Source organism: Mustela putorius, unplaced genomic scaffold (assembly GCF_011764305.1).
Source record: "Mustela putorius furo isolate JIRA1106 unplaced genomic scaffold, ASM1176430v1.1 tig00004033_pilon_pilon_pilon, whole genome shotgun sequence".
NCBI classification, from domain to species: domain Eukaryota; kingdom Metazoa; phylum Chordata; class Mammalia; order Carnivora; family Mustelidae; genus Mustela; species Mustela putorius.
Genome location: NW_025422169.1, coordinates 8,540,092 through 8,553,006, shown reverse-complemented (window position 1 = coordinate 8,553,006; position 12,915 = coordinate 8,540,092). Strand labels below are relative to the sequence as shown.

General features: G+C 57.0%; 1 protein-coding gene across 3 annotated transcripts in view; it reads right to left on the bottom strand.

Annotated features, from left to right (window-relative positions):
* Window positions 1-12,915, bottom strand: part of DIP2C (disco interacting protein 2 homolog C) — a 345,440-nt gene that overhangs the window by 35,402 nt on the left and 297,123 nt on the right. For all 3 annotated transcript variants that reach the window (XM_045072331.1, XM_045072332.1, XM_045072333.1), the window contains 2 exons: window positions 11,143-11,311; window positions 9,166-9,336 (listed from right to left, as the gene is read on the bottom strand). In XM_045072331.1, the coding sequence (XP_044928266.1) occupies window positions 9,166-9,336; window positions 11,143-11,311 (340 nt within the window). The remainder of the gene's footprint in view (window positions 1-9,165; window positions 9,337-11,142; window positions 11,312-12,915) is intronic.

Here is a 12,915-nt window from a genome sequence, read left to right as displayed (position 1 = left end):
ATTTTTCTGGCCATCTTCCTGTTATTACTAATTTAATTACATCACAGAGAATATACAGTGTGACTGTGGTCATTTAATATTCCTTGAAAACTGTTTTATAGTCTTTCTTGGGGAGTTTTCCATGTCTGACAAGAACAGCGCGACACCTGTTGGTGTCTGAGTCAGCCTGGGCTGCCGTCACAAGATACCACAGACTGCGCATCTTTACGGGGATTTATTTCTTCACAGCTCCAGAAGCTGGAAGTCTGGGCCCAAGGAGCCAGCCCAGCTGGCGTCAGGTGAGTGCTCTCTCCGGGGCTTGCTGACCGCTGCCCTCCTGCTGTGTGTTCCCATGGCTCTTCCTCAGCGTGTGTGCAGGCAGAGTGCAGCCCTGCTTTCCTCCTTCTTCTTGTAAGGACATCGGTCCTATCAGATCAGGTCCCCACCTCTAGGACCCTTTTAACCGTTGTTTCGCTTTCATGGGTGCCATGTCTCCCGTTACAGTGGGGTCGAGGCTGGAGCGTATGAATTCTGCAGGGACACGACCAGCCCACATCAGTGTCTCTCCTTAACATCAGTTACCTCAAGTTAGGCCACAGTGTTGTTAAAATTTTCCCTATGCTGATATTTTCCTCAATTTATCAATTACTGGGAGAGAGATGTTACAGTCTCTAACGACGACTATGAATTTCTTTTTTCCTTTTGAATTCTGTCAGTTTTGCTTCACGTATTTTGAAGCCCCTTTCAGGTGCATTTAGGATTTTTGTTTCGCGGGTGAACCAACACTTTAGTCGGCATGTGACGCACACCTTCCCTTCCCGAGGCTCTCACATCGCACGCGTCCATCAGGAACACGGCACACCCGTCCTCCTCCGCGGACTCTGTGCTTACTTTCAACCTGTCCGTACCCTCGGAGTTAAGGTTTCTCGTAACTACATGCAGTTCAATCTTTCTAGCCTGACGATCTCTGCCTTTTAATTGCCTGTTTAGTTAAATTACTTTTAATGTAATTGTTGATGTGATCGGCGGTTTGTTGTTGTTCCTTTCTTCCCCCGCAAACGGACTATTCCGAGTACGGCACTTATCTCAACTGACCCATTTCTCAGAGGCTGATGCAGAGTCGGAAAAGTGCGGCATTTCCACAGTCCACCGTGACGTGATGTGCTTCCGGAACGCGGAGCAGCATGTTCCCGCCACACTCTCGTGCAAGTGCTACTCAGGCTACAAATGCCTCGATTGACCTTTTTTGCTTTTAATACTTAATCGCCTTTGAAGAAATTTAAAATATGCTCAGAGCCATACACGGGTAAAAAAATTCTCCAGTGTTTCCTCGTATTTACCTTTTCTAGCATTCGATGCTTCTCGCTACAGATCTGACCTGCCTCGTGTGCCTGCCTCTCTGGCCCGAGCAGCCTTCCCTGCAGCCGTGTGCTGCTGAAGGAGGCTCGCCGTGCCGCTGCGTCTGCACACACCTGCCGTGTCCTCCCGAGCGGTACTGCTGCTGGGTGAGCCGTTCTCTGCGCATAGCCCGGACCAGCCCAGCGTGTTCCGGCCTCGGTCGTTCCCGTCATTGCTACTGTGCACTGTGTCTCTATTCTTCCCCCGCTGCTGGAGGCCACCTCGCACCTGGCCCTCAGCGCTGTGATAACGATTCAACGAGGTTGGTTTTTACCTATGCGGTCGGAGCTCACAGAGATGTTGGGTCTGTAGGCGGATACCTCTCACGGGTCCTCGTCGTCATGTCTTCAAACGGTTCTCTGTCCCAGGCCCCGCAGCGTCCGCTTCCGGGCTCCTGCTGCACGTGGGACAGACAACCTGCTGTCGCCCCAGAGACCCCGACTGTTCCACTGGACGTTCTTTCCTTCTTTCCTGTGCGGGGCCGGAAGTTCACCGGGCCTCTCCCCCTGCATCGGGTCTGCTACCGGAGCCACCAGGAATCTCGTTTCTACGTCCGCAGCTTTCATTTCCAGCATTTCCATTTGGTTATTTGGTGTAGTTTTTATGTTTCCACGATATCGTGCCCCGCCGTGCAGGGCGCGTTCCTCTTCAATGCACGCGTCCTGGTTATCTCGAGGTCTCCGGGGACTCCGGCACGTCTGCTCCACACACTGTCGCACGTTCTTCTTGCGCCGCGTAGTTACATTTCCTTTCCCTCTGCGTCCTTCAGGGCTTTCCTGGGAGGCAAACACCAAAGAGACTGCAGGAAACAGCGCGCGCTCCCAGCAAGGGCAGAGCCTTCTCCGGCTCTGGGCCCCCGCACAGCTCCACTGACATGCCGGTCCGGGCTGGCTTTGTGGCTCTGGACACCCGTTCTTTGCCTGACAAGGTGGTTTTCTCTTCTCTCCAGCTCTCTCCCTCCTGCAGGCAATGCCCAACCTCTGGAGGCCCGAAGGCTGCACTTGGGAAAGGCCCGGGGGGCTGAGACACACGTGCTCAGCCCTGTTGTCCCACCTCTGCGTCTGGAGTGCAAAGGGGTTGTCTCCAGGAGGCCTTGCAGCGTTCCTGCTCCCTGCTCCGTCCTCTGAGCCCTGCCTCCCACCCGCTGGGGGCCCACTGTCCCTTGGAGGGGGCATGGATACTCAGGCGCCCCAGAGGCTTCAGACGCCTGTGACCTTGCGTTCACTAGAGGCCTGACGAACCTCAGACGATTCTCGCGGCTCTCTGCTGCTGCCGGCTTCTGCACACGCACCCCTGGCCGGGGCAGAATGGCGGAGCGGGGCTCCCTGGGATTCTCACGCACCGCCGCACAGTGCTGTGTCCGCTGCTCAAGGATCAGCTGGTCTCCGCGCCAAGTTCCTCCTGCCGCCCCTCTGCCGGGGGGAAGCAGGGGTGTCTTTTCTCGACAGGGACTTCAGTTCACGGAGACTTCTGCTCCTGTCCAGCGCTGACGGCTCTTAAAACCTGTGACTCGGGTGTTCACCAGATCGCTTTCATGCTTAGGGCTGGAACAACAGGCTCTTATGACTTCTGAGGCCAAAGGAACAACCCGAGTCCAGGGTCTGTCACCAATAAATGCACTCTTTGCTGACACCGAACAGAGCTGGCTTCTGCTACTGGTCTTCCGCGTCCCAACTGACCCAGAAATCAGTATCAGCAGCGGCTGTGGCTACAGAGGGTCATGGAAATGAGGGTCTGAGATGAATTACTGGGTCTGCGGGAGCCAAAAACGCGGCGACGACCCAGCCCGTGCGCCGGATCTGACCGTGGCAGTCCGTGCCACGTACGACACATCGGATCAGTAATGGGCCTTCACAAAGGCCAACAGACCACGTGCAGAAGCGGAGGCTGCCTCTTTCTGCAGCTCCCAAGAAACACGGCCATGGCTGCTCGCCACGCACGGCCGGCTCTGCTCTGCGCTCCATCAGCGGCGCCGAGTCACGCACAGAAGGGGTGGCGACTACAAGTCCAGGCTGCCCGTGTAGCCCGCGCGGACAGAGCGCTGCTGCTGAGGGCCCCCGGGCAGGGGACGGGGAAGGCAAGCAGGCCATGGAGCAAGGAAGCCACGTTCCCGAGCGCTGCTCGCCAACGAGAAGCTCGGATGCCCGCGTTCTTTGTGCGAGGCCCAGACTGAAACCCAGGACATCCCTGCAGCGGGTCACGAGCCAGCCCAAGTGAACCCCTGCCCGTGAGGCCCGTGGTGCTCAGCCTCGGGGCCCAGCTCACCGCCGTCTCCTAGGACCTAAGCTCTTCCTGTCATTCCCAAAGCTGCAGACCGTCCAGACGGGAAGACGTGCCCAGTAGCCAGCCGACACAGCGCCAAGTCTCTGCTCACGGGGGCAGCCCCGGTGCTCAGCACACCCCCCGAAACGCCGTACACCGGGGAGCAAGAACATGCCCTCGCTTCTCTCCTTTCGTCCCAGTTCACAGAGCCCATCCGTCCATGGCGGTGACCTTTACGGCCGCGTCCGCAGCCGGCAGAGGGACCACCCACCACCCAGAAGCACCTGCAGCAGCAGCAGAGTCTGGGTCCGTCCCTTCCGGAGGGAGCCGGTGTGCTACCACTTCTGACAGTAAAAGCTGTGTTAGGACAGGATTTTTTGTGGCGGCATGCGCAGGTCGGCGTGTGAGAACGGCAGAGTGTGCGTTGATGTGGGCGGCCAAAGAGATGAGCTGAGGTCGTCGCCCATCGCCCCTTTTTGGTCACCAAGCACCTGAACCCCCTTTCTGTACTTGGGGACCTCTGTGTTTGGAGCTGCACAGTAACCGATGCTAAGTGCCTCCTGCCCCCGCTGACCTGGCCGCCCGCACGCGCGCTGGGAACCAAGGTCACCAGGGCCCCCGCAGCCGTCCGTGGCCCCGGGAAGCGGGCTTGCTCCCACCGTCTGTGGCGCATGCCCCTCGTGGGGCCCGGGACCAGGACCGCTGGCGAGGCTGCTCCTGGGCAGGTGGTCCTATGTTGGGTCCCTGCTCCGGAGGCCCCGGAGAGCTACCCAGGGCACGGGGTAAGGGATCTGCACTCAGCGCGGACAGGGGCACCGGGTAACGGGAGGCCCATGCTCCTTCTCACTCCCGGGACAAGGCGGGTCAGCAGGAAAGGGGTGTGGGCTTCGGCTGAGTGGGACGCACTCCTGCGAGCACGTAAGCCCACGACACCTCATTTACAGTCCTCCTCACCTAAAAGCAGTGGGGGGAGGAGATGCACCGAGTTCAAATTCACGAAAGTGTTAAAACTACCAATTTTCTTCTGAGAATTACTTGAGATTTTTATCAGCGTCTGCGCTTCCTGGTTTTTTCTTCCCGACCGTCAGTGACATCACTTCTCATGATCAGGGCGGCCGCACTCCTCTTTCATTGTGGGAGCTTTAAGACGAAGGCTGGCCGCAGTGTCACTGTTGACTGAACTCCACGCAGGTACTTAGAATAAGATTTCCTCCCAGATGAATTAATCATTGCTTTTTTCCAAATATAAGGATCAAAGCTTCTGCTAAGGTGACCTACGAGTTTTGGAAAAGAGAAGACCCCACCTTCCCTCCTTCTTTCTGCTGGTGAGGAGGGGCTCCCTGTTCTGTCACAGAAAGCTCAATTTCTTAGTTGAGTACAACCGAAGACCTTTCGGCTTACGCTTCTGGAAAGAGGAACTGTGGTTTTAGGCGACGACTTTCTCAACAGAAGTTAATATGTACGTGACACTTCCTAACAGCACTAAGGGAAATTTATGTTAAAGTTAATTAAACTCAGAAGTCATAACTTGACCTAATGTCCACTTTTGTCATAGACTCAACAAATCTAAATTGTTTTAAAGTCATTTTTATGATTAAAGATTCTGGGAAATGTCATTTCTAAGCATAAAAAATGGCACATCCATCTACATTTCTTCCTCGCTTAAGTCTATGTACAGTATTTCGTGTACAATTCAAGTCAGCCACGCTCCATTTTGGCTCATTCTTTTGCCACAGAGCTACGCCATCGACCTCCAGGGGGCCGTGCTGGGGTAATGGACGTGGTGACTCCTGCTCAGAGCGAGAAGGGAATAAATAACTCACTCGTTTCTCAGACAGAACAGCTGAGTCAGCGGCAGCACAGAAATTGTGAGTCTCCCAATTTTCTATTTTTATGATGGTCTCCTATTTAGATTTTTTATACTTGCCCACTTGTATATTTAACAACAAAACATTTGTCATTTCTCAGGATTTTCTCTTAAACCCGGTTTCACGCAGCAGCACAAGCAAGCAGCCATCACTGCTCTGAGCTGTCTGACGCCTTCCGGCACGCTGCCCACCCACAGCCATGGCCATGGAGGGGCGGACGCCCCCAATCTCCCCCACCCACAGAGACACACGTCTTTGGGTTGCTGGTGTGGGTCGTATGAAATGGCAGATTTGATCTAAAATGTAAGAGGAAAGTGCTAGGAAGCAGATGGGCTCCTCTGCGGACATGGTGGTCTCTGCTTTGAAGATGTGGTCCACGATTCCGTGTCTGCTCACTGCCTGGCCACTGGGGCATGTCCTCTGAGCTGCTCTGAGGCTCAGTGTCTCCCATCTCAGAACACCCACTCGCCCCCCAGGAGCCGTGGTGACCGTGTCGCCAACCAGACGTGGTCCCAGATCAGTCTCCTTTCAGAGAAGCTTCTGTTTTGAGGGTAAATGTCTTCTTTCTCGAGTGCAGGACCCAGCCTGGCCGTCTGAGCCAACAGTGAGCAGCGAACCCCAGACGCCTGCTGGCAGGAGGAGCGACGTGATGCCACGGCCGTGAGCCGGTGGGGACTCAACCGTCGGCTCGCTGGGCAGGACGGTCGTTGCTGCCGCGGGCGCACGTCACTCAGGACGCTGGACTTCAACAAAAAAGTGTGTCTGGTTTCTCCGACGTGCCTTGTCCCGCAGCTAAAGGACTCGCGCAGCGGCACGTCCACGAGGCCGACGGAGCCGGGAGGCGCTGTCCTTCCCCGGTGCCCGACTCTCTGGGTGTCCTTCCCTGAGTGGCCTCGCGCGTCTGCAGACACGACAGAAGCGGCGGCGGAAACGTGCCGTGGGGGATGAGGCACCAGGGGAAGCCGGAGCATGGAAAATGCCACCAGCCCCGGGACTCAGGGACGTGGGACGAGGAGCCGCACCGGCCGCGAGAGGGTGGCGGGCTGCGCCTGAGCCTGAGAGCCGCGGAAGTCACGGTACAAGAGCGCAGCAGCGCCCAAGATCCCGCGCGGCAGGATGATCCGTGGATGGAGACCGCACAACCAGGAGGGATGCTCGGGGCAGGGCGAGGACATGTTCCCCCGTGGGAACCCGGCTGAGGAAAATGAACCCCTAACTCACCTCCACGGAACACCGAAGTCTCATGCAGTGGGTGCGTTTACTGCACAGTGTCCACTGCCTGCCGCCGGTAAGTCAGCCATCCCCCAAAGACCAGGGAGCCCCCATAAGGGGCCCATGGGCCACCCACACTCAGGTGAGGACAGGTCTCGTGTACATGGAGACGCTTCCCTTCTCCGAACGCGGCGGCTCCGGAGAACCGCGCTCACACCGCAGGCCTGCTCGGTGGCCGGCACGAACGGTCCTCCGGGCAAGCAGCACGTGGACGGAATACAAGGATGCCCAGCCCGGACCGCACGTGTGTCCGGAACCCTGTTAGCTCTGCCACGAAGGAAAGACTCAACTTCCCGATGCCTCTAAACATTTTGGTTCGGAGTCTGGGACTGAACATTGTAGCTTCTTGTGTTTCTGATATTTTTACATCAAGGGATTAATGGTGATTATTTCTGGGTGGATGGAGTTACAGGTCTATCATTTATTTGTGGGCTGATCTGTATTTTCTGATTTCTTTTCTAAAATACTCCTTTATAAAAAAAAATCAATCTGTAAGAAATTCTGAACCATTAGGCTTTCCCTTATTTGCCGACCCATTCATAAAAATTCAGTTTCAGAATACTTCACAAACCTCCTTAGGCACTTCCTGTGGGTCAGGCTGCCTAGAAGCACAGCAGGGAGCACGACACGGTCTCTGCTCAGACCGCGGGCTCTGCTGCTTCCTGCTGGCATCTCACACGCTCTAATTTTTGGAACAATTATAAGAAAACTAATGTCTCCACTGACCAGCTCTGCCTCCAGGCCTCTGCCCCTGCCCTCCGGCTTCCTGGGGGGACCTTGGTGCCCCGCTGCCCGCTGCGGAGGCCTTCTGTGACCCACTGTGTCCCAGTCACTCTGCACCCTCCGACTGGTTCTTACGAGGAGTGTTTTACTCGCTCACTGAAAACTGTATGTCCGCTTCCACCTCACGGAGTGTGAGGGAGTTTCAGAGGAAAATCTGACTCGGCTGACACAAGGCTACCTTATGCCTGCGGTGTCCCCGGGAGCTACAGGGACCCTGCGGTGTGGGACTGTGGGCTGCTGCATCTAGCACAGCACACAAGCTCTGTTGCCTCCTCGAAGCCAGAACGTGAGGTCCTCCTGACGCACCCTCGCCCTGAGCAGGGTGGCCGTGGCTGGGGGACTGCACGGCCCCGTCCTGGTGCCCCTCATCTCTACCCTCGGACACATTGACACTTGCAGCTAGTTTCCAATGCTAGCCGTCCAGTAAAAAGGAAAATTGGCTGAAAATGAGTGGAGAATAAAGCAAACTGGTGTGAGAAAATGTAAATCGTACACAAATGGTTAAAGATGCTGCCAAGGTTTGAAAACCGCGCCATGGGCCAGGACAGCCGCGCCACTTTGGATGTAGTAGGAAATTCAAAAAATCAAAATAAAAACCCAACAAAATGCCTTCTGTAGCCAGTGTTTCTGGGGTGACCTCATCTGCTGGGTCACATGGGAAGAGCCGGTCCTCAGCCACCGTCTGCGGAGGCGTCCCCGCACCGGGGCGCTGGTGGGTATGGGGCTGCCCGGGAGCGTTCCATGGTCAGCCCTGGGGGAGCTGCGAGCAGGAACTGGGGGACAGTGGGTGGGCGGCACGGAGACCGGGAGGCGACCGAGCTGAGCTCCGTTCCGGCCCCCGGGGGAGTGGCACTCCTACCCTGCCCGTGTGTCAGAGGACCGAAGTCTGCAGCCGTGCCCAGGACTGCCTGCAGCGGGGGGGCTGTGGGAAGGGCACGTGGGCATGCCCCGTTCCCCCTCGCTGGCGGCCCGCCCCGGCCCTGGCTGGTGGTCGGCACAGAGTGCCCGTGGTAAGGGCTGAAGGAAGAAAGGAACAGGAGGACGGTGGCAAGTGGCTCATGGAGGAGACAAACGAACATGCGCTCTCCAGCCACGGTTCCTGCAGGGGACCCGCGGGGGCTGCCTCACGCCTGCGCCCTGGAAACGCAGCTGGGAACTGCCAGGGCCACTCCTAGAAGCCGTCACGGCTGCACACCCCCGGACCTGCCCATGGTGCTGGGCACTCCTCCTCCAGGACGCAGCATTGTTGCCACAACGAAGCGTTTGTCTCCCACACACTCTTTCTAAAACACCTGACTTCAGGGGTCTGGGCCAACCTCTACTCATGGGACCGACGTGAAAACGTTTCAGGACAAAGTGAGAGCTCGGAATGCTAGCTCTGAGTAACGGCCACTCACAAATGCAGACAGAGAAAAGAAAAAGAAAAAAAGAAAGACAAAGAAAACACAAGCAACCAAACAAGTGTGCACCCGCCACACGCATCAGGCTACAAGGTATCTTCCACACTGGCCAAGCGTCAGCCGCGGAAACGACCCTGTGCGGAGCACCTGCACCTCAACGTCACTCTCCGGCGGGAGCAGTGCCGGGCCCCGAGGAAACCCACCTGCAAGCAGATGGCCAGGTTCACTCTGCAGCCGAAGGAGGTGCTCACGGCCCGCGGGTGCAGACCCAGGTCTTTGAAGAGCTTCGAGAAGGACTGCGTGAGCGCTATCCGAGGCCGCTCCTCGGCCACCACCACACAGGTCCGCACGCGCGACAGGTCCAGTCCTCGTGCCTGCAAGTGACGGCAGTGAGAGGTCAGCCTTCCGGGGCCCCGGGGTGGGGCCTCCTTACCCGGTGGATACACGCAACACGGACATCACTCCGGGGGCTCTGCGTGTCCCTGTCGCTCCACTGTCCCGGCCCGGCCCGGCCGTGTTTAAGAACAGAAGGTGCGGCACGAGGACACAGGGAGACGCAGACCTGGACGAAATGATGACAGGAAAGCATTCTGGGAAGCAAGACACGCCTGTGAGCACAGCCCGGACAGAGATGAGAAAACCCATTCCCGATACAGAGCGGAAAAGGAGCGTGTCTGCACCATGTCGCAAACACAGCGCTCCGGTAAGTGCCACGACGCTCAGGCCCGTTCCACCTGACGACTGCGCGGACTGAGCTCAGCTCGGGTCGGCACCGCAGCCCGTCGACGGAGCATGGCGGCAGGGCTCAGAGGAGGACCTCGGGGAGCTGAGCACGGGGTTCTGGGGCTGGGGCCTGCAGGGGTGGGGGAGGGAGGCGGGTGGCGAGCGAGTCTCCAGCGGAACAGGAGCCGCAGAAGGACGACCGCCACAGGCTGGACCCCACACCCCCTCCCCCGCCCCGGGCCCTGCTCTGCAGCCTGGGCTCAGGGCCGGGACTCAGCCTCCTGCACGCTGCAGGGGGCCCTAGCTCGGGGGGCGCAGCACTCTGGCCCCAGAGGTTCCTGCACAGATCTGATCTCACACGCACGGAGTCACACAGAAAACACTCCAGCTGGGTGACTCCGGTGCTTGAGGGACGCACGTGTGTCTTCGGGGAGGCCGTGCGGCCCAGGTCTCGAGGCAGAGCTCCTGGAGCCAGAGATCCAAACCCTGGCTCCGAAACGGATCACGTGTAGGGACGTGGAAAGGGCACGGGACTTCTCTGCAACTTACAGTTCCTCTTCCCTAACAGCAGGGCCTTCTAGCTCAAAAGCCGGCCGTACGGTTCAGTCAATCAGTACGTCAAGGGCTTGGAAATACATAATCATTTTATAAAATAATATAAGCGGAAATAATCATGTCTTATAAGTCTATTTTCCTATACACATTAATAATTTCAAGCAATTATACATTTGTTTATGTAACTTAGTATCAACATTATTGTGCCGTGTTTTCTTGTTCAAGCTCACTGCATCAGGTCCAAACAAGAAAACAAAATTCGGGAGAAAAACGTAATGCTTTACTTGTGCATAGATGACGCATGTGCCTACACACGGACACACAAATGTCACCTGTGCATACACGAAGATGTCCCTCTGGGCGTACAGACAGTGAGCAGCCGCTGGAGTGTAAATCGACCCGGGTCGTGTGACCACCCCCTCTTTACACGGGTGACGACTACCTCAGCACGAAAATGCGTCTTTCCAACGCTACTGACTTGTACGGAGGGAAACGCTACTATTCTGGTTCGGACGCAGGGTCTTCCAGGGAAACAAAAACGAGTGGCTAAGTTCAACCCTCCGGCTTGAACACCAGCATCAGAATAAAACCAACTTCACCCACAGAAGGAAAAGCAGTTTGGGGCCTTTGCGGCAGAACTGATGGCATCACAGACACCGAGGGTGTGGAGTGCACAGCCTGGCCTATAGCCTTCGGGGCCGTGGGAAGTTATTCACCTTAGAAGACCAAGTTTTCACGTGGAGTCGGTTTGGGGAGTTTCAGGGGACAGCGGATTACAGTTGGGTTTTTGTGAGCGTTTATTTTGCTTCAGGAGCCCTTCCCACGGCCCGGGACACGGTGCCGCCCCAGGACGCTCGGACATGCTCCCCAAGGCACTCTGAGGCCTGGGACGGGCGGCTTACCTTGAGGGACTCCGTCTGTGAGCCCAGCCCCTTGGTGCAAAGTTCCATCACTGAATAGGAGCAGAAGGTATCCCGGACTTTGTACTGGCTCACGGCGAGAAGCCACAGGGCAGGGCTGGTCTCCAGCTCAGAAGGCGGAATGAGAATGGACTGGTGCCCGGAGTACACACTGCAGGGAGACACGGGAGCTCGTGAGGGAGACACGGGAGCGTGTGAGGCCGCAACTGTGACGCGCCTGTTGTCCGCTCGCGGGGGGCAGGGGGACCCCGCCACGGCCCCTCGGCTTTGCAAATATAACACAAAGTGCGTCACAAAGGTTCTGTCGAGGCACGAGAGGACTACAGGAGTCCCCGTTCAGTGACCGCCTTTTGGGGAGCTCACCTGAACCCTCTAGACCCCGAGGCTTGCAAAATGCAGGGAACGCAGGTTGCTTTTATAAGAATGTATGTTTTCTTTGGAGGGAGGTCGAATGAAGTCTTTTGTCCACACTTGTGATCTCTATGCCCGGCACGGGGCTTGACCTCACGGCCCCGCGAGGAAGGGTCACGCACTCTGCTGAGCCAGCCGGGCATCCTGTCTCTTTTCTTTTCTTCCTTTCTTTTTTTTTTTTAAACAGTTGGCTTTTGCTGCATTACAGATGGAGGAATCTTAAAGCCCTGCCTGTTGGAAACTACAATTCAGAAAGCACCTTGGGATAAGACCTCATAATCCTGCACGGCCCGCTCTTCTGCTTAACTCAAGTTAATGTCTAAGCCGGGAAGGTTGATTAGTCTGGTCGCCCATGAAGGGACAGCAGAGGAAGCAGCAGGAAACCTGGTAGGAAACACACACAGGCCTCTCTCAAAGCAGAGTCGACGGCCACTGTTGGTTGAGTGAGTAACAGAAAGTCCCAAGTAAACCAATTTCTCCTTCGAAGCCGGGTACTTCCTCCAGGGAGGAACGGATGCTAAGTTGAGAAGGGCATTTAGAGGGAACTCTACACCCTGAGCCGAGCACCCGGGTCCCACCACTTCCTCCCAACCCCCTCGGGGTGCTGGCCGAGTGAGGGACAAGACCTTCAGCAGATCTCGGAGGCTCTCAGTACTTGCAGTGAAGACCCGTCCAAGACCCTGTTTTTGCTTTGGGAAGTGCCTTGGTCCATTGCTATGCTCAGAGGCCCCTTCCAGAAGGACCTGGCTCTGATGCCACATGAGGGCTCAGGGGCCACCAGCCAGCGGCCAGCTGGACCCTCACCCCACCTTGACCTGTGACCTGCTCACCCTCGCAGGTGTGGCCCCTTCCTCGCCCCCCACACCTTTCCACGGTTAACGCCAGGTCCCGACAGCTTTCCGAGGCTTCTGTCAAGGACGTCACTCCCTCACACACACAACTCCTCCCCTGCAGCACCGGGTCCTTCACTTCCCAGCAAGACCACAAACCCCACCAGCTGGTGAGCGCTCAGGCCCCGCTGCTGAGCGGCCGCGCGCACTCCAGACGGTGAGCCAGTGCGGGAGGGAACCGTGTGACTCGAAGAAGGGTGCTGGGTCACTCACGGGGGGGGGGGGGGGGGGGGGAGTTCACTCACGAGGGTGTCTGGATCTTCCTGGATCCTTCTGAGAAAGGAAATCTGGGGACAGACACTCTGTTTAAAGGGCTGCCCACAGCCCAGAACAGAGTCAGAGGCAGTTCCAGGTCGAGCTGGGAGGAAATGTGCCGAGATCCGAGGACACAAGGCGGTTCTCAGACACCTGGAGAGGGTCAGGACAGCCCGACTTCCACATGTCCTCTGCAATC